We start from the raw sequence: 26,251 nt of genomic DNA, 5'->3' as shown, positions 1-26,251 counted from the left end.
AAAATATGCAGAAACATTAAAAATAAACATAATTTGCCAATGAATTAGGTTTTTTCTTCAGCAAATAGACATGTATAACACCAACAATTAGTATGTTGTATTATTGCAGAGAATGTTTCCATGAAAAGTTAATTTCCATCATAAGTTATTGTCTAGAAAAACATTAAAAGAAAAATGTCAAAGGCAGCGATAATTTAGTTCATACATATGGAACTTAAAACAATGCTTGCTGCTTGTATCATTTTTAAGACACCTGAATTAATTTTCTAAGAGCTACATATTTTCAACCCTAATTAGAGTTTGGAATTTATAAGAAAACATATTTTTTACTAAAAACAGCACACGGAAATCTAGTTGTAAAAAGTGTCTTGGACTACCAATGGCAGCATGTACTGATTTCTTTCTGAGTTTGCCACACTGTGATAAATGTCAGAAGATAATTTTTCAAGTTAGCTGGCAGCTTGGCATTCTGTATGCAAATGGAGTGTTTAACACAGATTAAGGAATACAGGGAGAGGAGAAACTAACATGATTTTTCTTACTATCCCTACTGTTGCCTAGAAAATAGATCTTTAGGTGTCCATATGTTACAAAATTCCCACTTTGAAAGAGCCAACAATACAGACTGAAATATCTACATGTCTGTGAAAAGAGATATCAATAACAATGAAATGAAAAAAAATCAGTTATGGAGAAAAACCAACAGAGAGGTCAATACTAGTAACTGACCTCCATAATATTTGACCTATTAATAACTTCAGTAACAGAAATTACTGTATTCATTTCAGTAGGGAAAAGGTTCTCATGGTTGTTTGTAAAAAAATAAATGAGAATAAAATGTCTGCATTGATTAAGCAGCTCAAACTCATGGTTTTAAAGCCAGATTTATGAATCAATCACAGAATAAACCCTTTCAAAACCAGAACCATAAGACCTGTGCATTACCATAAACAAATTGTGCAGACATTTTCTGTAATATCACAAATCCTGCTATTTACATCTATGAATCTTTCACTATGATTATACCACGATCAAAGCAATTAAGAAAAGAAAATAAAACAAACAACAACCCCCAAACCCCCCAAAATGGAATATGCACTTTAATTTATACAATGGAATATATTTAATATATAATAAAAATATATAAGAATATAAATATACATATAAATATATATATAAATAATTTAATTATAAGTATGCCTGTTGACTATTTCACTACTTCTGAGACTATTAGCTCTTTTTTCACTGAAAGCTTACATATAAAGAGTTTTTCCTAGTAGTATTTGCAGCCACGAGAATAAACATAATGTCTATTTTATTTTTACTGCTCTGACTGCAAAATACATAGAGAAACCTGAATAACATAAATTCCATGTAGATGTTTACTACATCTTTTTTAAGTTACAACAAAATTATTTGAATAACCTATTGCAATAAAAAGTAAATTAATTTAGTGAAGTCACACTGGCTTAATCTGCTTCACTGTGATTGAAATGTTTACACCCTCACTTGGAAGGCCTGTTAAAGTGTTTCTGTAATTGCACAGGGTATAACAAAACTTGCCTCTGGAAATACAAGGTATTTTTCATTTTTATTTTTTTTCCTCATGACTAAATAAAAGGAATTACAGATTCACAGTTAGAGAAGAAAGAAAATTCTAACTTCAGGTTTTTTTACTTATGCTTTAATTCACCCTGTCATGTGGAAGTTGAAAAACAGTGAATGGAACTATTTGGTGCAATAGGTATGCACAGCTGGGTAAGTTTAGATGCTGTCATGGCCTTTCAGTTTGTATTTCCTAGCTTTATATTTTAAGCTTATAAGAAATGCTGGTTTTCAAGGAAAGGGGCTAATAGCACTTCCCCAGCCTGGCACAGGAACAAATCACATTATCTTTACTCATGAGAATAGTCTAATTAAACACAACAGGAGTCCTCATATGGACATGGTAAAGCAAGCAGTATTTTGATGCCACTGTAGTAGACCAATGAAAATTCTCTTTTTCAAACATGGTTCAGTTCTGATCTACATAATTTCGCTATTTAAAAAGGAAACGTTTTCTAAGATTTAGCAGATATCTATTCCTGTACAAAGCACTTCCTATTCACTTCAGTAGTTTCATTATTTGTAGCCAAGTCTGTCTTCTAAAACATGTTTTTCATGCTTTCTCAGTTGAATGACTACATAATACTTTTGCTTTTAAGGTAGTATTGCTACCATTTATTTTATAATTGTCATGAAAATTGAGATAAAAGTTGAAACAATTATTTGCTAGCTTTATTTTTTCCCCATCTGTTTGTTTGCTTGTTGCAAGTGTAAGAACATGGATACATGGGTTTATTTTTCATTTTTGAGGTTGTATTTGAGAGTACCTTCTGGCATTTATGGAGAATGTATGCTGAGAAAATGTGAAGAATATGCTTTGGGAGCAAAGGCACTGCTTTCTCTCATTTCAGTAGGGAGCAAATGTTGAGAAAATTACAGAAATGTATGAGATCAGATCCTGGCGTTGGTATTGTTTTTGTGAAGGGCAAAGAAGTACATAACATCCTTCCACACATACTGTCTCCTGTCCCACCTAGTCTGGGCCTGTGTCAGTACTGATCTTGCAAGCTGAACTGAAAATGGTTATAATTACATAAACACTAGGATTTGCTAATGCAGGGCACTTTGCTGGAATGGGACCCCACTAAAATGGTCATTACGGAATTTACAGTCTTTTAACTGCATCTGTTAATATACAGTAGATGAGACAAACATTATTTTTAAAGGAATGAATCACGTTTTGTGGCATTTCCAGTGTATGTACTCTTAATTTTCAGTCTGATGAGGTGTTAAAATGGAAGCAAATGAACACAAGGGCTGCAATTACTACTGGGCTGAGATTAGTGTTACAAATTTGTTGTTCTTTCAGAGCCAGTGCTACAATAACATTCACATGAGTTGATGAATGGCCTGAATGAAAGTTTTCTTATCAAAACCAAACACTGTTAATTAGAGAAGACAGCTACTTAACATTGTTTTGGCTTATAAAAAAAAAAAAAAAGAGAATATGATTTTGTAAAAATGTAGTTGTAAAGCCATATATGAGGTTAAGAACTAAAGGAAGTCTCTCCTGTTAAACATAATCTTGGGAATTCACATTCCTTTAATAAGAGGTTTTTTTTTCCTTTAATACATGTAGGATATTATGAGATTTCGGTAGAGGAAATGAGACTCAGCCAGTTAAAGTCCTAATTGGGAAAGTATATAATGAAGAATTTAATAAACAAAACTTCTAAACAATCTCATGACTTCAGCTTTATCAGAAATTCAGTGTGGAGGAATGTATTGATAGATGTATATGAAGCGGCCGTAGTCAAGAAGTACCCCAGCATTTGGGTACATGTGTAAATCAAGGAGTCTTCCATTAATAGTACTATGAGTTATAGAACACATAATAAAACATCAAACCATTTTCCATTATCCCACTTTTCTAGAGAAAGTAAGTTTATGTGGTTGTGCTATTGATCCATCTGTTCCATTCCAAATATGAAAAAGTCACTGACAAATTTTAAGCAAATGTAACAACGGATCTCAATGTTACAAAGTTATTTTGGGATTAGTAAAAGTTGGTAAGTGCACAGAGATCCAAGTTAACACACGACAATTTTCAGTGGCCATTACAGACTTCCAGGTTTAGGTTTCAGCTTTGCAACTTGAATTTTTTAAAATATTTACATGTAAATTTAATTAAGTTTACACAAACTTAAGGACTCTCAAACTCTAAAAGGATACTTGGCTTCCAGAAATTATTATTAAAAGCATGATTCATTCCTTTCTGAAATCAAGATAAACACTTTTGGGCAGTCTCCTTTTTTGTTTGGTTGTTTGCTTTTATGTGTGGTTGGTTGGTTGTTTTTTGGGGGAGGGGTTGTTTGTTTACTTGTTCTGGGGGGGGGTTTTGTGGGTTATTTGCTTGTTTTAATGGAAAATGGGGTAAAGTAAAAAAAGTCATGGAAGCTTTCACTGATGTTCCCAAGTTAAGAATTTTTGTCTATTTTTTTTCTGGAGAATCTTTTAAAAAGCTTCTAGAACAGGACTTACTTTAACCAAGGACAGAAACAGCAAGTGCAATTTGAAACACACTACTTGATCAGCTCATCATTATCCACTAGCTGGAAGTTACCGTGCCTAGAACTCACACTGTGATACACAAGTGCTTCTCATCCGCTACAGTTGAAACTCTGCCTAGCTACTTCACTCAAGCACTCCCCTCTTTGGGTGTTTAAACTAATACGGGCTGACTTTTTATAGCAAAGCAGTTGACTGCATGCGTATTCAGTTTTGCTAGTTCTGCTACGAGGCTGGGGGGATATGGAACTTTTGGCTCCTCAACAAGTCTATGAAATTAAAGTATTGCTTTATTCCAAGTCATACAAAGCTGCTCATGAATGGCGGCAAATTGTACAGGAATTTCCCTCCAGGAACACTTTGTGCTTTCTTATCTCCAATAATCAATCTTTTGGGTTTTCTCCCCATCTTTTGCAGTTTTCTGAAATAAAGTTGATTCTGTGACTTCCAGCTAATCACTGGGCTATGCATAGTTAAGCATCTATTGACCTTGCAAACAAGTAAATGTAACATACTGTGTAGACAAGTATGCAGAGTTAATGCATTGCATAGTACAGAGCTGAGACCTTTCTCTTCTTGGTGGAGCTCAGAGCATTTCCAGTAATCCTGGTTGATGCAGTGACAGGGTCCTGCTGATTTACTCTGTTTATACAGTTAAAAGATGGGTATAAAGAGGACCAGCAATCCAGCCAAATTCCTAAATTTGGGGTTACAGAAGAGACAGGACAAATGGTATTCTGAGACCAGAGAACAGGATTTATTGTAAAAGTCAACTTTCTGATTACAGCCACTGTGAAGCCAAGATATAAAGGGGATGGATGATCTCCAGCACATGCAGAGCAAACATATACAACTTTATTCCAACTATTTGAATAATTTCAGTCTCTTCCAAATATGAGAGGTACTGTTGTTTCTCTGATGATAATGGAAGAGCTTGAAGAAATACTCTTTGCCATGAGGCATCACTGCAACTAAGAGGCTTGGTAAAACTGCTGGACATCTGTGTATGCACACCATCAGCAAGGGACAGGAGTGTATGTACTAACTTTGAACAAATACCCCTCTGCTTTGCACAAGCACCACAAGAGCTCTCAGGCTTTCAGACCCTAGGTTTTCAGTTGTCCCATGCCTAAGGAGACCTCAGCTACGGAGACCTTGCACAACCCTTGACACCCTCATTGAAATCTGACCGCTTGTAAAGACCGAAGCTGTTAAACCCCCTTCATCCGAAAAGGTCCCTACACATCCACCCCTCACGCAGAAGCGCGGGACTAGTGTGTGGAAGGCACAGCAGAAACCACAGAAGCTCGAAAGTGTGGGAGCTGGCTGAAAAGCAAGGTCCTGGGGAAGACGAGGAGGGGACACTCCCGAAGATGGGGGCCTCCAGCTTGCGGCGGGCGCTAACTACCACGGCAGCGACCGCAGCCTCTATAGGCGGCTCAGCGGCTCGCTCCTCCCGCAGGAGGCGCCCTGGGGCGGAGGGGAAAGACCGAGCCCTCGACAGAGGGATGATCCTCCGTCGAGGCGGGCTGGTGGGCGCCTCCCTGTCCCTTCAGGAGGCGGTGCACGGTCTCTCTGGAGCGGGTGGGCGCCGGCCTGAGGAGGCGTGCGGTTCTCCGGCGAGAGGCGGTGGTTCCGTGCCTCAGCGCGGCCCCTCACGCCGCCACGGTGGCAGCGCAGCTCCGGTGCACCTGCTCACCTGTCTGCCGGCCGGCTGGGGGGGCTTGGCTCGGCCACTCCCCTAGACGGGCTCGGCGCAGGCGCTCTAGCGGCTACCGCAGGCAGGGGGCGGCAACATGGCGGCGTGAGCGGCGGCGGTTTCGGCTCCACAACAACAGCGGCAGCGGCGATCGCTCGCGCCGCCGTCAGCTCCACGCGCCGCTCGCCTCCGCCGGGCCGCGCCGCGTCACGTTCGCGGCGCCCGCTCTGCCTGCCCCGCGGCGGGGAGGTGGCCCCGGCTCGGCAGCCTTCGGCTAACGGGGCATCAGCGCCCATAATAATCCCTCATTATAGCGGAGCGGGGGAGCGGCTCCTGGGACGGTGCCTGCGCCTCGGGCCGGCTCCCTGCGGCCCCGCCGAGTGAGACTGCGGTGGATGCGCGGCTCGGCCCGGCCGGGCGGGGAGGCAGAGGCGGCAGGTGCCGGTAACGGCGGGGGGTAAATGGCGAGCGAGAAGCCAGTGTCGGGGCCGGACCCGCAGCCCGCGGGACTCATCTCCGTCGGGGCCGGCGGTGGAGGCGGAGGCGGCGGCAGCAGCGTTGCGGTGATGGGGGAGCTGAGGGCGTCGGGCTCTGGGTCCGTGGTGCTCCCCGCGGGGATGATTAACCCATCGGTGCCGATCCGCAATATCCGGATGAAATTCGCCGTCCTCATCGGACTCATCCAGGTCGGGGAGGTCAGCAACCGGGACATCGTGGAGACGGTGCTGAACCTGGTAAGCGGCTGTGCACCCCGCCCCGGTGACGCCCCGGCGGGCATAGGGCCCCTGGGCACCGGCCGGCGTAGCCTACCTCCTCCCGGAGATGCTCCCTACAACCCCCCTCCGCCTCTGTGCAACCCGAAAGGGACCTTCATTTTCCCTGCCCCCGTGTCCCTCCTACACGCATGGGCCTTCCCCAACCATCTTTCCTTTCCAAACTCCTCTTGTCCCTCTCATGTTAATGCTGCGACCTGCGTGTCTCCTCGTCGTACATGTGACAGAAACCCCTTCAGCACTCCCTAAACTCCGAACAGGACCCTACCTAGTACAGACAGGCCACTTCCCCTTGCCAGTGCCTTCCCCCAGCCGCCTCCTGTGCAGTTCACAATGTAAAAATTAAAGAGATTAAGTAATTTGTAATTTCGGAAACTGGACGCTGCCCTGTAACCTAGTGGTTTCCTCATTGGAAGAAGAGTGGCATGAATGTAGTATCTGTTTTTAACTGAAATGCATTAAAAAAAGCAGCCTGAGCTGGTATCTTAGTGGCTGAAACATGTGAAAGGTTTAACCCTGTTTGCTCTGAGCTAGCTGAGTATATGTAATGTGGAGGAAAGGGGAGGAGGGAGATTTTTTTTCAAGGATTTAATAATATGCTTTTATATCTGGAATAAAGAGTTACTTGTATTGCAGTATTGTGTTGGGTTGCTTATGCCTTACTAATCTGCCATGCTTTCCAAAACACGTTCTTGTCTGCAAAGTAAGTGCTGCTGCTAATTTTGTTTAAGGTCTGTGCATTGCAAAATACTGTCATATGCTGGTAAATAGCTTGAAATAAGAAGATGCTAAAATGTAGCTCCTTAGTCATCTGCTCACTTCGTGGAGTGAAAGAGTTACTGCAGGACTGTATGACTTAATGTTTTTGCGCTACCTACACCAAAGCCTGAGGAACCTACAGAAGCCAAACGAGTGGATCAAAAAAATGAATCACTTTCAATTATGTGCAATTTGGTGCTGCTCCTGAATGCAAGATTTACTGCAGCAAATCTTTTGAAGCAGTTCAGTCAATGAAATATCCAAAATTTTTGCATGTAAAATAGGACAGAAAAATGACTGCCCAAAACTGAATGGCAATTAATTGAAACTGCCTTTGTTTCAGATGACTTTAATGCTTCTAACCATCACTCAATATATATATGAAGTCATGTGAAGAATGTATTTTGTTTCAAACACTTTAAAAGGATGTGTTCAGCTGTTTGACAGTTATTTGCATTTGACCTAGCACAGACTGAATTGAGAAGCTGCAGCATGCAGGGGAAGACGTGGTTTGGTCAGATTATTTTAATATTTATGACTTGTCTGAACACACAGGGTTAAAGCCCTAATAGTTTTGTGAATATATCAAAACAGTAATCTGGTATATTTCACACTCCTTTCTTCAAGCTGTTTGACACAACTGAAACCTGAATTGCAATTTATTTTTTTTATGAGTGTGGTACAAGTCATCATAACTTTATTGGATTATTCCCATTCCTTTAACAGTAGCACTCAAAAGAAGGGGATGACGTGCAGTTATTTTATTAACTGGCTTTGTGTAGATTGTGACAGATACAAAGATATCTAATCCTTTTCCCATTTTCTTTCTTTCATTCTTTTTACTGATATTTAAGCTTGTTTTAATTCTAGCTGTTAATTCATCAGCAACTGGACTCACATTGGCTTGTCTTTGGGGGAGGAGGTTCAAATATGTTTTGGTATTTGTGTTGAGGACATGTAGTGCTTGTGACAGTGCCTGCATATAAAATTTACCTGCTAATTAGTTCCTATTGTTGGAAACTATGCTCATATTTAAAAATAAATGCAAGAGTGTTTAACAGTTCTCTCAGCATTGGGAGACGTATATGAATGTGAAACTGCTTGGGAGTCTGCTGCAGTAGCAATGCATTCTGGATCAGTCATTACTTAACAGATGGACTGTAATATACAATAGTCAGTATTCCCACAGCAGAGAGAGGTTATATTGTGTCTGCTGATCTTTTCTCTTCTGAGAGCAGTGAATGACTGGAACTTCTGCTTGTATTTTTGAAACTGACATTACTTGCCTATGAAACAAATGTAGTGAATTTGACAGATACAAAGTAAAGCTGATGGCATATACCTGAACTACTAAACATTATCTGATTCTGTATTAAGGATTTCAATAGTAACTTTAAATAAAATACAGATTTGTAGTTTAGAAGCATTTTTTAGGGGGATGTTTAGGAGTAGAGGGAACTTGATTTTTTTTTTTCTCATTTGCTGTGTGTGTTGTATTTTCCTTTAGCATTTTCTATTTCTGAATAACTTTTACTGCAAGTGTGAGAATGAGTTGACAGTGCTGAAAGAGCTGATTTCAGTTTGATATGTCAGTCTTCAAGAGAAATCTTGCCTATACTACAACATATTTGGTATCTATAAGCCATTTGCTAATAGCTGAGACTTCTTTCATTATCTCATAGTTAAAGATTGAGATGATGGTTGGTGTTTTGTTTGTTGTTGGGTTGGTGGGGGTTTTTGTTGTTGTTGTTGGTTTTTTTTCCTCTGAGGTTACTATTCTCTTTAAAGCTTAAGTCAGTTCAGTATTTCTGCATCTGTGTGGAAGCAATAGCAAATGTCTGAGACAAAACTTTGGTTTGTCTTGCCCTTGTCGTAGAGATGGTCACTCTTCTTTCCTGTTAAGTTTTTCTCTTAGGGTTTCCCTTGAAAAGTTTTTACCTTTAAATAATTCTTTTGGTGGCCCCACACTGTGTTCTCTGTTACTAAATTTCAGACGTACTTTATGTAGTACCTTCTGGTCTTGATGGACACAGTAATTTATTTTATCTGTGAGGCGATGAAGTGCTTTTTATGCAGTGCTGAAAATCTTTTTTCCGTGTCTAATGTTTTGTTGGATTTTCAGTTTTGCTAAATTTTAACAGTCACCTTTCAGCTCAGATAGTATTTTGTTCTTTGGCATGCCTATACTGCTTATGGGATTAGTTGTTTCCTTTGATGCGTTTTTTTGTGACACTTCTTTTCCTTCAAACTTGTGTGTTTAAAGTTCTGTTATACTTGTGAATGTATTTAATAGAGTTTCACTTGGTAGAGTTTCTAGTATTGCTTGTGTTATTTTTCATTTTTTAGCATTAGAATAGAAGACTCAATAGAGTGAGAGTTCAGCCCTCAATATGAACTACTTACAGTTACCCTTGAAAAACAACATGCTATTGTTAATACTGCGAAGGTCAGAAGATGTTAAGAGTCTGAGCTGAAAGCTTTCCTGGAATGATTTTTTAGAATATTGTATTATTTTTACTTTTCTAGAAAAGTAGGAAGGAATTTCTCATTGTACCTCATTTATTCTTCTGTGATGGTGTTCATTTTGCTCTGTAGGTTTAATATGAATTTCCAGGTTCACCATGTGCTTTCTGAGACGTGTGTGCACTGACCCTTGTGTACTGCAAACCACCAAACTGGAAAAGGCTTTCCTTGGAAACAACATAATCCTCTAGTTGCTCATCGTGATTTCTCTTTGGGGGTATTTGACACCATGTCTGCTCTACTATTGATGAAGAGACCTTTCCCCTTTCAACAGCTTTGTTAGTTTTCTTAGGGTACTGTCAAAGATGTTGTTATTATTATGATAGATGTACTGCTTGACTTTCCACATATTTCCTTTGCATCTTGACACACTTTTACATCTGATATGTGTTAGACTGACATTTAAAATTTTATTTTAAAAATAAAATTTCAGTAAGTATGATATCATGGTGGAAATGGGCCATTCTATCCACTTGTATTCTACTTCAAGTGTATTTTTGTTGCACACATTTCCTTGCACAAAATTCCCACATCTGGCTTTAATTAATTTTTATATAATATATCTTGAATGGCCTTTCATTGTTTTCATTGACTTGCTGCTTTAATTCTCTGGTTTCCCAATATTTCAATAGTTTTGGTATTTTTCCTTCAGTCTATATTTTGAACTGTCTTTTTATGGCAAGCTTTCATCAAATGTGACCACGCAAATTGCATTGTCTCTCAGCTTTTAGAAAGTTTGTTCCAGTTTAAATTTCCTAGATTCTTCTATTCAGTTTTGTAGTGGTGATTCTATGGCAGTACGAAGTAAGAAAGGTGAACAGGAAGCCAACTGATACTAAAAAAATTGTGGCTGGTGTTGACACATACTGCTTATTTTTCCTGTGCATCTTGACCAGATGATGTGATGCAGATTTGAACAAATTTCAATCTGATACAGGTGTGGCTGACCAGCATTCTCCTTGTACAGTCTTGAAAGCTTTTATGTATGTTTTGTCAGGGTAGAGAGTGCTTATAAGAACTAGGTCAAACACCAGGCATAGTTCAAAAAGTCTCTTGCAGTTCTTGTTGACTACAGCCCACGCTTCTGCCTAGCTCTTCTCATTTTCTTGGCTGTTCCATCCTACTTCCCTGTTAGTCACCCATCACAAGAGGTAAGCCATTTTTTAGTGCTCTGTCACATTGTGTACGTGTAGGAGTGGCATTTGCAGCTTCAGAAGAAATGGGTTAGATTGTGTGAGAGATCCTTCTTGCCCTACAGGCTTTCCATAGTAGTGGTCATAAGCAAAAATGTAAAGCAAAGCATAGATAAGAAATATTTTTTCCATTTTTGCTTCTTTTCTTTGAATGTTGGTTCAGGGTCATCTTGTTAGTTGGATTCTTTGAATCCATTTACATACAGTTTTGGTTGCTGCAATGTCTTTGTGGCACAGTTCTGTTCTTGTCTTGGGGGAAGAATCACTTTTGGTTTTTGTCTGCTGTTTGACTCTGAGAAGACGTGCGCCATGTGAGTGTAGAAATAGTCTTGTACGCTTGAGAAACTCCATTTTCCTGGTGTAAACCTTTCAAATTTTGTAATACAATTCTTTGATGATAGTATTATTTGAAAAACCTGGCATTCTTGGGAATTTTAAAGTTGTTTTGTTTTGGTTTTAGGTAATACTTAACTGGAGCTGGCAGTCCTTGTCCAAGTTACTGCCTATCCCAGCAGGTCCCTTTTATTGTGCTCATGTTAGCTCCATACTAACCTATTTCTGGATGTTACCCTAGAAACTACCAGAGCCATATGGAAAGAGCAGTATCCAATACAAGAGTTTGTAATAGTGTTTCATGGGCCTCTATTTAAGCTATGGAAAATTTACAGAAAATCTTTGAATGACTGTGTGTTCACTTAATTTGTTTCAGTATAACTGATTGTTTTGGCCTTCTAAACTAATCCTTGACATGAGGTGTTTATGGGTGGGAAGTTTGTTCAGTCCTTGTATCAGTCATGAAGCACTAGTGGTATCTCAGCAAGTGTCATGGAATTGGCTGTGGTTCTGTTATAAAGGATTGATACATTTCTATAGGTAAATCTGCCAAGGTGAGCCTAGCACTGAGTATTCCTTTCTGCTTAACTCTGAATACCTATTTTCTTCTTAGCTTTATATCTGACACGTTTCTACAGGATTCAGTTCATGGATTAGAAGGGAGGTGAATACTTAAAGGATTTTTTTATTATTTTTATCACACTGAAGTAATAAGATTCTGAGGCTGGTGTTAATAAAACACCTCCAATCTAGGGCCTTTCCCCCTACTCTCACCTGAAACTCTACCTATGTTTTATCCCTTTGCATCAAGCAAAGGGTTAGCACCTTTCTCTTTCAAGATACTATTTTTACAAAAGCATGACCTGATTCCCCATTTAAACTGTGTGTTTTACAAGACTAAGCATTTGGCTGTATATGTAGTTATATACTGTACTGCTTTGGCACAGTCTGCTCTCAAGTCCCCTACCCCCAGCTTGGGAGGGAAAGTAACATACAAAAAAAAGCACCCTGGGTTGAGATGATAGGATGTACAATTACCTTGGGCCTGTTTCACACACCATGGTGAAAGAAGAAGCAGCAGCAAAAAAACAGTGATAAAATTACTTCCCCCAAACCACAGCGAAATTAGTGGAAAAGACCAACACCCCAAACTTGAAAATGGAAGCAGCAACTGGAAACATATTACAATCCAAACTGGAAGCCCCACCACACTGTCTTTGCTCTGGCCAGCACTTTGATTTTAAGCCTGGCATGACACCAGCATGGTATCAAATACTCACCAGCAGATTCAATTCGTTAAACCCATGACATACTCCACCTCTTGTTCTATACCATCTATGTCATGCCCAGCAGCAATTGACATCATACAAACATGCATCATACATCATTCACTGTGCGTTCTCACTCAAAATAGATTGCCTTGCAGTACAAAGCAGGCTTCTTACTGCAGATGCTCTGAAGCTCTACCCTGTTGCAGTACAGTTTCGATCAGTCCAAATGATGGGGCTGTTTCTACCTCTGGGGCAGTTGATTCCAGTGACCCCTTCTACCCTTTCAAGTGAAAGCAAAGTGTGGCTCGCATTCTGGTGCTCAGCTTCCAACACATCCAGTGGTTGGGATCCCTCTGTCACACCAGTAACATAGATGGGTTCCACCCCTCATAATTTGATGGCATTGGAGTACACTGTGCATCTGTGTCTGCTCAGGCTTAATACTTTTGCAGATTCCACATGCCAAGTCATTGGATCCATACAGTCCAATATATCCAATTGTCCCTTTCCTCCACCTGCTTGCAGGCAGGGCACCTCTAATTCTGAGTGGAATCATTTGCATCTTGTGAAAATGCTTTGGAAGCCCCTTCAGGAGGATCAGAAGCAGTATCAATTCTTCTGCCCTTTTTGGGCTCTTTTCCACTAGAAACTGGGGTAACATTCTCCTGGGGTGAATTCCCATGTAATTCACAGACTCATGTAGCTAGGACTAAAGTTTTTCCATCTCCGTTCCTCATGCTGTCCCCATGGTCATGTAAGCAAAACCACAGGGTACACCATGGTGTGTACCTCTCAGATTCTCTCCTTTAAACAGGGAAGTGCCTGCTCTTATAGCTGAAACACAGGACCATAGGAGTGGGGAATAGGACATGTTCTTTTTTAGTTTATGGACCTTCTGGGACAGTTTCTTCATAGCTGAAACACAGGCCTGTACAGAGGAGGAGAGACCTTCCTTGTATTGTCAGAATCTGTCATTATTTGTCCTTGGCTGTCTTTCAAGGCCAGGGATAAAGACTGAGTGAGCACCTCTGGCTCTTCCTCTTGTTCCTGTGATGACCCTGATTCATCCTCATCCTTTTGCAAGATGAACTGCTTTCATTGTGTGTTCCTTTTTCTGTACAGGGGTGACTGATACTGACAGGCTGGTTCTTTGGTACAGCTGCCATGCCTGCTGTTGGGGTCTGAGTAGCCACAGTGTCTGCCTGTAGGTTGAGAGACCTCTTGCCCCTGAGTGTTCTGAATGGTCATGAGAAAGACTTGATAGGCATGGACCAGGCTCCAACACACCATAGTGATTTCTGTCTCTCAAAGATTTCCAGGCTGACAGCATACCTTTCCCAAAAATTTTACCAGCTTGCCAAGATTTTGTACTTGTTCAGGGGTGAAATTTCAAGAAATTGGAGGTGACTAACATCCTATCCAGCCTTTGGGTAGGTCTCCAAGTGGTGTTCTTAGCAAAGACTTGCATCGTTCTGGACAAGACCTGGCCTAACAATTGGGTGAGATGACATCTAAACCATGTGGCTAGTCGAGCAACCATATCATAACATGCCAGTAGCCAGCACATCAACACCATAACACTAATCCATTTCCCTGAGGCAATAAGCACATCCCTGAGCACATCACAGTATCACAGTATAACTAAAGTTGGAAGAGACCCCAAGGATCATTAAGTACAACCTGTCCCAACAGACCTCACGACTAGACCATGGCACCAAGTGCCACGTCCAATCTCCCCTTGAACACCTCCAGGGACGGTGACTCCACCACCTCCCTGGGCAGCCCATTCCAATGACGAATGACTCGCTCAGTGAAGAACTTTTTCCTCACCTCGAGTCTAAACCTCCCCTGGCACAGCTTGAGACTGTGTCCCCTTGTTCTGGTGCTGGTTGCCTGGGAGAAGAGACCAACCCTTTCCTGTCTACAACCACCTTTCAGGTAGTTGTAGAGGGCAATGAGGTCACCCCTGAGCCTTCTCTTCTCCAGGCTAACTACATCAACTACATCAACTAGCATCAACTACAAGTGCATAAGGTTTTATGTAATTGTAATGAAACCGGGGCTAGGCCCCAGCACATCAGCCCCAGCCACCCCTGAAAAGCAGAGACATCAACCTGGCAAAGATACTACAGGGAGGGAAATACAAAATTCTTTTAACAAGCTTTAATTGAATTTTCTTGTCAAAACAGACTCTCCTGGTTTCACATGCACCTGGGTTTCCTCCAGATCAGGAAGGAAAGTAACACAAAAAGCTCTGGGCTGAGATAAGTTTAATGAGATGATACGATATACAGTTACCTTAGCTTGTTTTTGTGGGAAAGCACAGCAAAAGCAGAAGCAGCAGCAGAAGCCAGTGATAAAATGACCCCCTCATTCTGCAGGTCCACAGCCACCTCAGTGGAAAAGAGCAACACTCCTAAAACGGAAGGTGGAAGCAGAAACCAGAAATGGGAAGCTTCTCAGTTTGCAATCTAAACTACAAGCCCCATGATACTTTGCTCCAGCCAGCGCTTTCATTTTAAAGCTGGCATGATGTCAGCATCATATTGAATACTCAGCAGCAGATCCAACTGGCTAAACCCATGATATATCCTAATCTTTCTCTTTCCTCCGTATGTTCCCTCACTGTCACCCCCACACACTTTGACTTTCAAATAAGTACTCAAAGAGGTAGAGGTGAAGGGGTATGGCTCGTTACATTCACAAGGTTGTTGTCTAGGAGTCTGTGGTGCAGTTGTTTCTTTGCATTTTAATGCTTTTCAGTGTCTTCATTCATACTTCTCAAATTTATAAATCACTGTCTGTATTGTGTCCTTAAAACACCACCAAAACCCAACATGCCAAAACTGCATCATGATCTTTGCGTTTCTGCTGAAGTGTTTGTTTCCTTTTCATGGCATACTGAATTTAGTCAGTGGAATGAAATCTGTGATTTGGTTAGTACCAAATTGAGACTTTTATATCCTGATAAATACTGTGCACAGTATTAACACAGCTGTGTTAACTTAATAAGCTATCTAAGCTATTTTAAATCAATCTCATTCATTACTTGTTACTGCATTTTGGTTTTGTTTTCTTTTTTTCTGTCTTAGCCTGTCATGCTATATCTGCCATTTCAAATCAACTTGTGTTGCTGTCCTGTAACTACACAATTTTATAGTACTCTATAGAAAACAGTATCGGTGCAACTACCTCCTGAGTTGATACCTTGTACGTACCTGGTGGCCAAAGGGTCAGTGTAGTATTGTGTGTTTATGTTGATGAAGTGGTGGACTGATCTTTAATTACTATTCATGTGTTTGGAAATGCCACATTGTGGAGTTTTATTAATCCTTGTGTACACAGAACCCCTTAAGCTTTCTTTTAAGTGAAATTTAGAACTTGCTTTTATAATTGGAGGTAGCATCATCTGAAACATCCGTTTTGAATTTGATGATCTGCTTCCTAATTCTGTCTTGCAAAGGTTTGGCTTGGATGCACTATGAGTTCCCACAGTACTCAATATGTGATATTCAGCATAAAGATGATCACCAAAAAAGAAAAAAATGATTATTTGTGGAGAGTCACATATTACTTCCTTAATGATAGAAATATCTGTTTCAACTATAGGATTATGATGGATTTCAGCTTTTGAACTATAGTTTCATAACTTCCAATTTATAAAGATTATTAATGACATTAATCTCCAAGATAAAGATTATCTGTTATTTCCAGTAGAGAAGCACTTCAACTTCTGATCAGCCTACTGATTCTGCTAAAATTTGTGTTGTGGTAATTTTTGTAGTTTAGAGTTTGTTCTGCTGTGGAGTATGATAATCTTCAGTAAGTAAGTAAGTCTTAAGTAGTTTAGGTGTTAGTGTTACTGAGATTTATACCAGTGATATCAATTCTTTTATATCAATGCAACTCTGTAATGTGATTACCCTGATTTAAAATTAGATTCCATCAGTGAAATTGTTCCAACATAATAATTCATTGAAAGCCTGCGTAAATATGAACAGTGCTTATCCTCTTCCACACCCTACAAAATGGAAAGTAATGTTTTTTCACTGCCCTTCTATTTACAATTGGAAGCCTTTCTAAACTATGCATAATAGGTATTAGGTTTAGGAATTACCTGAAAGTGAGATAGGGCAAGTTTTTCACTTCCAAGTGAAATTGTTATTCATGTCATGCTTTTTGGTAATGCTTTTTATACTGGGACGGTGTAGACAGACGGATGAAAATAATTGTTCTTTGAGGAGAGCATTCTGTAATCCAGTACCAGAGCAATATGACACTCTAATCAGTTTTATGTGATCATACTTTGTTGTTTTTTTTCTTTTTAAGTCTTCATACTCTGTGACAACTACTCAATTACATGGAATTTTCTAAATTATATTGACTTTTGACTGCCTGCTTTAAGAACCACTATTACAGGGGGTTTTTCATATTTTTCTCTTTTGATTTGTAGAAAGATGTGTTGAGTATTTATAAACACAAATATGAATTTGGAAAAAATATGTCCATTGATTCACAAAAGAACCCGTACAATCCTGTTGAAACAAAGGTTCTCTTGTGCTACAGAAAGAAATAGAAAACAGTAAGATGTGCTTTCATTAAATATAGAATAGTAACCATGAAATGCACATTTAAGCTAGTAATGAACTGACTGAAGCCAAGCTGTGTCTTGGATTGCTGATGCCTGACAGATCAGAATTTGGTATTACTCTTCAGCAATACTTTGTGTAGCTTGCTACATCCAAAAATATTTCATGATATACATGTGAGATAAAAATCTTAACTATGTTATATATATAGTGTTAAGAACCTTCAGTTAAACAGAAGCAAAACCAAAAGACAACAAATTTTAAATCAGGGGAGCATTCTTACATAGTGGAATTTATGTTTTATATCTGGCAAAATGGGAAAGCTGTCTTCCCTTTCATAGAATCAATAAGGTTAGAAAATGCCTCAGAGATCATCAAGTCCATCCTATCACCCAGCACCTCATGACTAAATAAACCATGGCTTCAAGTGCCACGTCCAATCCCCAACAGGGGGATCCCCAATAGGACCTATTTATATCAGAAAGTAGCTACAGTTTTGTCAGCTCCAATTGTGTAGCATCTCCATAATCTGAGCAAATATGATCTAATACACCTGAGTATGTTATGCACAGAGAATGAGCTTCCCAGTGGTCTGGAGAGTGTACTTGGAAGTTCACCATCTATGCAGAAGAGCACTAGCTGCAGCTGTTCAATTGCAGGAATTGGAATGTTGCGAGAATGGGGCAAGAGCTGTTGCATGAAATGAGAAGTAAATCCAATTTTGTGTTTTGTCTTAATAAATGAAACTTATTAGGCAGTCTCTGAAAGCTGCATTGAGGCTAAGTTATACTTGATGGCTGGTTGGTTTTTTTGAGATTGAGACTTCATTGTAAACTCAGTGTTTACGTGTCCAGTGGGGTAGTTTGCTGTAACATACTCCTCCATGAGCGAGAAGTTCACTGACATACAATTGTCAAAAGTGAATATCCTCTTTTCCTTCTGTTACTACAGTGAAATACATTATCTGTTTTGGTAAATTGGTAGGTATTTGTGAGTCATGTCTGTGACTGATGGCTACTTGACTGTTAATATTCATAGACAGAATAGCTGAAACTTAGGGAAACATTTGTGTAAGACTGCCTTTGACTGAATAAGGTCTTCCAAGCAAGATGCTCAGGAGGTTGGAGCTACATTGTTCTAATTGTTTTTCCCTGAAGAGATTTGTGGGGTGTCTGCCTGGGGCCCCCCGGGTTCCAAAAAAGCATCTTTGCTGCTGCTGCTTCTTCTACGTCTTTGGCAATGGCATGTATGGCCTACAGAAGTCAGCTGTTTTGTTGTTTGGTGGGGTTTTTTTGTTTGTTTTGTTTGTTTTAGTTTGGTTTGGTTTTGTTTGTTTGGGTTTTTTGTTTTGTGCACCTTTTAGGTGTTTGGAAAGACTTTCTCATCCACTCTCTTCCTCATGGAAATATTGCATCCCCCCTTGTATCTTTCAGTATCTTAGATAGCATTACATGACTGCAGAAATAGACTTGGAAGAAGTGCCTGTTAGAGTTGTATCTGCTATTTGAGGCTGAGGTGAATTGAGTCCATCTGAAAGGAAGCTTCAATATACTGTCCTAGCCTTGTATGCAACACTTCTAAGTTTTTTCTTTTTCTACTCTCATCAAAATCATGTTAATATTTATGCCTCTCCATTCTTCTCTTTAACACTAATTACAAGATTCTCTTGAAACTTTGTTGTCAGAGTGCTTTCATCAACTACAGAATCACAGAAACTTCAAACAATTGTAGAATAGCTGAGGATGGGAAGAACCTCTGGAGGTCCCTTAGACTAAATCTATGCTCAAACTATGATCACCTAGGGCAAGTTGCTCAGGATCTTGTCTGACTAGGTTTTTGGTATTTCTAAGGATGGAGGCTCCCATGGCAAGTTATTAATTGGGCTTAAGCAGAGTTTTTTATGTCCACTGCTACTTGGCCTTTAACTGGGTGACACTGAGAGGAGTCTGGGTCTGTTATCTCTATTTCCTGCCCACCCTTTCCCCACCTTCTTCCTCACAAAGCCCTGGAATACACACACACACACACACACACACAAATTCTCTTCAAATCTTCTCTTCTTAAGGCTAAACAATCCTAGTTATCTTCAGCCTTTCTTCATAAGTTGGATGTTCAAATCCTTAATCATTTGCACACTTCGATCTTTGTTCTCTTTGTGCAGATACTAATACTTCTTTTCCAAAAAGTGGGAGGTGGAGTCTGGAAGCCTTTTAATTATAGCAACCCTTTTCCTCATCTTGCAGTATGAGTTATAATATCAACTAGAAATAATCCAGTCAATATTGCTATGCCTAACCCAGCAAAGGACAATTTGCACCACATGCAGCCAAGAGAGAAAACAGACCTCTGTGAGCCACAGCAGCGTTTGCTTTTCATCTATTGTGCCTCCTTGTTAATACATAGCCTTGAATGAAACACACACACCTGAGAGTGTCTGTCAGTTCTGCAAATCCCAGTTGTAGTTGTAGGTAAGCTTTATTTCTTGGATTTCAGAAATACAAAATGTGGCTACATACAATATTCTGCAGAAAATATATTAAGTTAATGACTTAATACTGTGTTAATCAAACTTTGTGGCTCTTAATGTATACTATAAATACTACCTTCCTCAGTGAATTAGCATGAATAGAAATTAAACTGGAAGAGTTATTATAGTCTTCAAAGTTACAGATGCTTGATATCAGAAGGAAAAAAAGGTAATATTCAGTATGGAGCCACAACTGTTTAAGTTCTGCACTGAGTTCAAAAAAGAGATTTGTGACTTTATATATAGTCTAATGTTTATAGAGTAAATGTTCCATAGCATTTTATGTGTTTATATGTAACTTACAAACTAGTATGTTAAGCAAAGATACTAGTGTAACACAATTTTATAGCTCATGTTTTATGCAAAGACAGTTATTTGTTCATAGTAACCTAGGATGTGCAATAATAAACACATTGTGACTGGAACAACGTGTAGGCTTGTCCACATAGGAGTTAGTCATTGACAGTTTAGACAATACAGTATTTGATATTTTAAGGATAGGGATCACTGAGTAGGAATTGGTACTGTCTATTCTTTAGGAAGTTCGCAGATGACACCAAGCTGAATGGTGGTGTTGATATGCCAGAGGAACAGGATGTCATTCAGAGGGACCTGGACAGGCCTGAGAGGTAGGCCCAGGTGAACCTCATGAAGTTTAACAAGAGCAAGTGCAGGGTTTTCTACCTGGGCCAAAACAATCCTCACAATCACTGCAGACTGGGGGATGAGGTGATAAAAAGCAGCTCTGTGAATAACAACTTGGGGGTGATGATGGATGAGAAACATAACAGTGTGAGCTTGCAGCCCAGAAGGCGAATCACATCCTGGGGTGCATCAAAAGATGTGTTGCCAGCAGATCCAGAGAGGTGATTCTGCCACTTTGCTCTGGTGAGACCTCACCTGGAGTACTGCATGCAGGTCTGGAGTCCTCAATATAGGAAGGATGTGGATCTGATGAAGCAGGTCCAGAGAGGACCGTGAAAATGATCAGGGGTTTGGAGCACCTCTGCTACGAAGACATGCTGAGGGAGATGGGGTTGTTCAGCCTGGGAAACTGGAGGCTCCTGGGAGACCTAATAGCAGCCTTCCAGTACCTGAAGGGGGCCTACAAGAAGGAAGGAGTGAGACTGTTTACAAAGGTCTGTAGTGATAGGATGAGGGATAATCCCTTCAAACTAGAGAGGAGCAGATTTAGATTGGACATTAGGAAGAAGTTCTTGACCATGTGGGTGGTGGAACACTGGAACAGGTTGCCCAGGAAGGTGATTGGGGCCCCATCCCTGGGGATATTCAAAGTGAGGCTTGACAGGGCTCTGGGCAGCCTGATCTAGTTGAGGATGCAGGGCTTACTGCAGAGGGGGTTGGACTGGATGACCTTTGGACCTTGCAAGCCCAGAACATTCTATGATTCTGTGATGCAATATGTATTTCCTAAAACCTAGAAGTGGATTATTCCCTATCTTACAGTTGTGATGATTTCCCTTATTACCAATATAAATTATTTTTACAACAAGAGAAAATTAATTGTAGTAAATAGTTGATGTGACTTTTTCCTAATAAAAAGCAGTTAAATTGTATTTAAGAACAATTTGGGATCTGTTTGCTTTGCTGCGTGTCCTGGTTCATTTAAAAACCCAAAAAAAGCCGTTTTCAGGTCTGTAATCCTTTTTTCTCAGGGGAGGGTGTAGTTTATTAAGCAAGCTTTCACTTTTACAGGAACCAAACTGCTCAAACTATTAGCCTAACTTCAAGCAGTTAACAGCTTTCAAAGTGTAAATAGAATGTAATTTTCTTTTCCTTTTCATAGTCCAGCTTTAAGCCCTTGGATTGTTTATCACAGTGTTGTCTTGTGGTTCTAGCCTGTCCTCTGAATCGCTACATATAGTTGTAATTGAGCTCTTTTCCTGCCCTACTTATGACATAACTGGCTTTTCAACTTACTTTAACTTAATCAAGCTCTGTTTTAGCCAAAACTTACTTCCTCCTGAAAAGAGAGCAGCACATATAATATATTGCCTTCTGGCTGAGAGCAATCCTAAATCTGTCTTGTACCAAAACTTGATGGTACCCAGATGTGCAGAAAAAGAAGTAAGACGCTTGAATTGTTGATACAATCTAAATCCTTTCTGGAGGTCAGAATAATTTGAGGAGCACCTGGTTTCAATTATTATTTCAAAATTATTCTCATATGCTCCTTGGAATTACAGTAGATTTTAAGGTCTTCTCCATACACATCCAAGCGCTGGGTTCTGCACATTGGCCACAACAACCCCATGCAGTGCTACAGGCTGGGGTCAGAGTGGCTGGAGAGCGGCCAAACAGAGAGGGACCTGGGGGTGCAGGTTGATGGTAGGCTGAACATGAGCCTGCAGTGTGCCCAGGCATCCAGGAGGGCCAATGGCATCCTGGCCTGTATCAGGAACAGTATGGCCAGCAGGAGCAGGGAGGTCATTCTGCCCCTGTACACTGCACTGGTTAGGCCACACCTCAAGTACTGTGTCTAGTTCTGGGCCCCTCAGTTTAGGAAGGATGTTGACTTGCTGGAGCGTGCCCAGAGAAAGGCAACAAAGTTGGTGAGGGGCTTGGAACACAAGCCCTATGAGGAGAGGCTGAGGGAACTGGGGTTGTTTAGCCTGGAGGAGACTCAGGGGTGACCTTATTGCTCTCTACAACTACCTGAAGGGAGGTTGTAGACAGGCAGAGGTTGGTCTCTTCTCCCAGGCAACCAGTACCAGAACAAGAGGATACAGTCTCAGGCTGTGCCAGGGGAGGTTTAGGCTGGAGGTTAGGAGGAAGTTTTACAGAGGGAGAGTGCCCATTGGAATGGGCTCCCTGAGGAGGTGGTGGAGTCACCATCACTGGAGGTGTTCAGGAGGAGACTTGATAGGGTGCTTGGTGCCATGGTTTAGTTGATTAGGTGGTGTTGGATGATAGGTTGGACACAATGATCTTGAAGTTCTCTTCCAACCTGGTCTGGTCTATTCTATTCTATTCTAGTTAAGCAACCTGGTGCCAGACAAACATGGGGGCTCAGTTTTCTGAACTGGCTCCATGGTCATGTTATATCTTTATTTGTTGCTGTCTCTTAAAGTATTGTATCTCTCCCAGCCTATTACAGATACTGAGGCATTTGGGCATTTGTGGCATTTTTATGGATGAAAGTTGATTTGGTTTTTTAATTCTTTTTGTTTTTTTTTTTGCTTAAGCAGTACATCTGAACTCACTATGTATGTTCTTGCTGCATTCATTTTTGAAAAATCTGAGTTTAAAAATTTTGTAGAGTTTTGAGTTTTTGAGGAGGCCACATACTTCATAGTACAAGTAGGATGTGGTACATGCTGCAGCTGGCAGTGCAGCCAAGGTGAATTTTTATTTTAAAATTCCTTAAACCCTACAGATTTCCTGGGAGATAGGAAGGAATTGTTTGTGGTCTAAAAAACAAATCCTGGCTTAAGAAAAACTCCTTGGCATTTCTATTTATTTAGAAAATTGAAATCTAGCTAAATAGTCTACGCTTAGTGCAGCAAAATGAGATCTTTAAAACACTATAATGAAAGGCTACTGAGGAATTATTAAAAATTAATAGAGCCAAGAGAGTTATTGAGAAAAGTAGCATTTAGCAGTAACTGTTAATGTGTTTTGGTACTGTTATATGGTATGTATCTGCCAGCTTCTTAATCTGTATTCAGTGTCCCTAGTAATGTTTTTAATTTTCAGTATTCTCAGGTATTTGCAAGTTAGTCTTAACTGTTCTGTAGTCTTAACTGTTCTGTGTCAATAGGTTTGTACTGTAACCAAAACCAGAGACTTTGTGAAGTCTTGTAAGCATCAAAATGAGATGTAGAGGAAAAATACTTTAACAGTACTGATCTTTAGGGAGTCAAATGTCATATAAAAAATACTGTTATGCTCTATGGGGACAGTATCTGGGACAATGCTCAGATTTTGAAGATGTTTGTTTTGGGGGGATTGGAGTGATACAGTCCTGATGTCAGGGAAGGCACTGGGTTTGTGTGGCAAGGTTTTGGTACTGGTGAGGGTGAATGCAGGGGTAACTTCTGCAAAAAGCTGCTAGAAGCTTCCCCTTTGACTTAACATATTTAAGAAGGGGTGAAAAAAAAACATGCTACAAAACAGAAGCTGAGGAGAGCAGTGAGAATGAGAGAAACAACTCTGTAGACACCAAGGTCGTTGAAGAAGGAGGGGAAGTAGATGCCAGAGCAGAGATTCTCCTGCAGTCTGTGATGAAGACTATGGTGAGGCAGGCTGTCCTTTTGCAGCCCATGAAGGTTAATAGTGAAGTAAATATCCACCACAGCCTTGTGGAGGATCCCACGGTGGAGCAGGTGGATGCCTGAAGGAGACTGTTACCCTGTGGAGAGAAGCTTGCACTGGAACAGGTTTGCTGTCAGGGTTTGTGAACCCATGGGAGACCAAGTGCTGGGGTGCTAAGGGACTACATCCTCCAGAAATTAACCATACTGCAGAAGTTGATGGAGTACTGTCTACCATTGGAGAGATGCCATGCTGGAGCCTGGGAAGAGAGCAAGGAGCAGCAGATACCATGTGTGATGAACTGACAGCAACACCCATTCCCTGTCCTCATGTGTTGTTTGCAGGGAGAAGACAGAGAAAGTGGGGAGTGAAGTTGAACCTGGGAAGAAGGGAGGGGTAGGGGGAAGGTGGGTTTAAGATTTGGCCTTTTTCTCTCATTATCCTACTCTGATTTTATTGATGATAATTAATTTCCCTAATTTGAATCTGTTTTGCCCATGATGGTAATTCCTTAGTATGCTTCCTGTCCTTATCTTGACCCATGAGCATTTTGTCATATCTTTCTCCTCTTGTCCAGTTGAGAAGGAGGAGTGACAGAGTGACTTGGTGGGCTTCTGGCATCCAGACAAGTGCAACCCACTACAGGGAGACAGGTTTTGTTTAAATTATGGGAACATTTTGAAATACAGTTATTAAGAAAGTACAGAAAACCTGTGGGTGGGTTAAATATTTTCATTCATAGTTTTAGACAGAATTACAGTTTTATGCAGAGATTGATCGATAGTCACTACTATTCATTTCTCTGTATTTCAACAAACAGCTGGTTTTCAGCTTTTGAAATCTGTAGACTTTCTTCATTGTGTTGACATTTGCAGGGGTAAGGTATAATTAAAACAAAAATGTGATTGAGCCTTTTGAGGTATGAAAAAGGTTTAGTTATGCATACTGGCTGTCCTGGATGTATTCCTGTTTCTGATAACACCCAATATGTTCTGACTAGTTAGAAGAAGTGGCAGTGGTGCGCAGCTATTCAGTGGCTCCACTGCTGCCTCTGGAAGGTCTTCTTTAACAGAGAGGAATCTACTTGTTCTCTCATGCAGACTGCTAATGTCTCTTTTCATATACATAAAGCTATTTAGAGACTTCTTGGAGGACAGTGCTACCAGTAAACAGCTTGTATTAAAGTTTCTGTGTCACTAATCACACATTCTACTTTGGTGTGATGTGGAGGAAAGTGCTTAACGTTTCACGCTCTATAGCTTTTACTTACACATCTAGGGATTATTTCCTACTAACTAGCACTCCTTGTGTGATGCATCTGCTGGAAATGCCCAGTTTTCACACAGAAGGTTCAGAAGTTGAGTCTGGTAGGATTTATATATCTGCATTGTACTTTTCAAGCCCCTGGCTGAACAGAGAAAAGGCTGTAACTGTTCTTTTTTTCTGGAGAGTTTGTAGTAGCAGTTGTTTCATCCTGGCTTGGAATATTAAGTATGTATTAAAGATGAAATTAAATGTTTTCAAGCCTTATCAGACAGCTACTGCTATTTAAAACTCTTGTATAGGAGAAAACGATAATTTATTTGTTACATGGGTTGACTGGGAAGTTACAATTAAAATGTAACAAAGCAACAGAAACTTTGTAACTTTCTATTGGTTCTGGCTATTTTCAAAATACACCAACCTAGTTTTCAGTTAAGCACTATACTGCCCTGCCATGGTTACCTGGAAGGCTGGAAGGTTTTTCTAACATTTTGTAGAAGAAAGGATTGCACTATGTTTGAACTCCTTCCTTGCTATCATTATCATTTAGTATTTTCTGATTTGGTTGACTGCCAGAGACCAGTATATGTGTGTGTTCTACATGGAAGCATTTGTTTGCCATTATCTGTCTTTGCTAACTATGCTGTGGATGCTTGCATACAATTTTCTTTGTGTAGGTGAGATTAACATTGTTTAATTTTGTGTGCTTTTGAAATTGCAGAATCCTTCCTTTTTCCCTTACACAGGGCCAGTTAAGGCTTTCACAGATGTCTGGCACATTTAATTGCAAAGTGCCATTGAACTGCACATGCATTGTTCAGTTGGATCATCTTTTCTTATTTAAAAATTCATGGCAAAAATGAAAGAAAATGGAATGCCTAGTGAGCATCAGTCAATTATAAATGTAAATGTAAGCATTTGGAGGCACTTGCT

At 40.3% G+C, this 26,251-nt stretch overlaps 1 protein-coding gene across 5 annotated transcripts in view; it reads left to right on the top strand.

Annotated features, from left to right (window-relative positions):
* Nucleotides 1-5,903: 5,903 nt before the first annotated feature.
* NBEA (neurobeachin) overlaps nt 5,904-26,251 on the top strand; it is a 486,697-nt gene continuing 466,349 nt past the window's right edge. For all 5 annotated transcript variants that reach the window (XM_054164764.1, XM_054164763.1, XM_054164761.1 and 2 more), the window contains exon 1: nt 5,904-6,546. In XM_054164764.1, the coding sequence (XP_054020739.1) occupies nt 6,274-6,546 (273 nt within the window). In that variant the 5' untranslated portion in view covers nt 5,904-6,273. The remainder of the gene's footprint in view (nt 6,547-26,251) is intronic.

The sequence above is a fragment of the Dryobates pubescens genome, chromosome 10, assembly GCF_014839835.1.
Source record: "Dryobates pubescens isolate bDryPub1 chromosome 10, bDryPub1.pri, whole genome shotgun sequence".
Taxonomy (NCBI): Eukaryota; Metazoa; Chordata; class Aves; order Piciformes; family Picidae; genus Dryobates; species Dryobates pubescens.
Note: the sequence above shows the minus strand (reverse complement) of the source record. Positions and strands in the feature narration are given on the sequence as shown.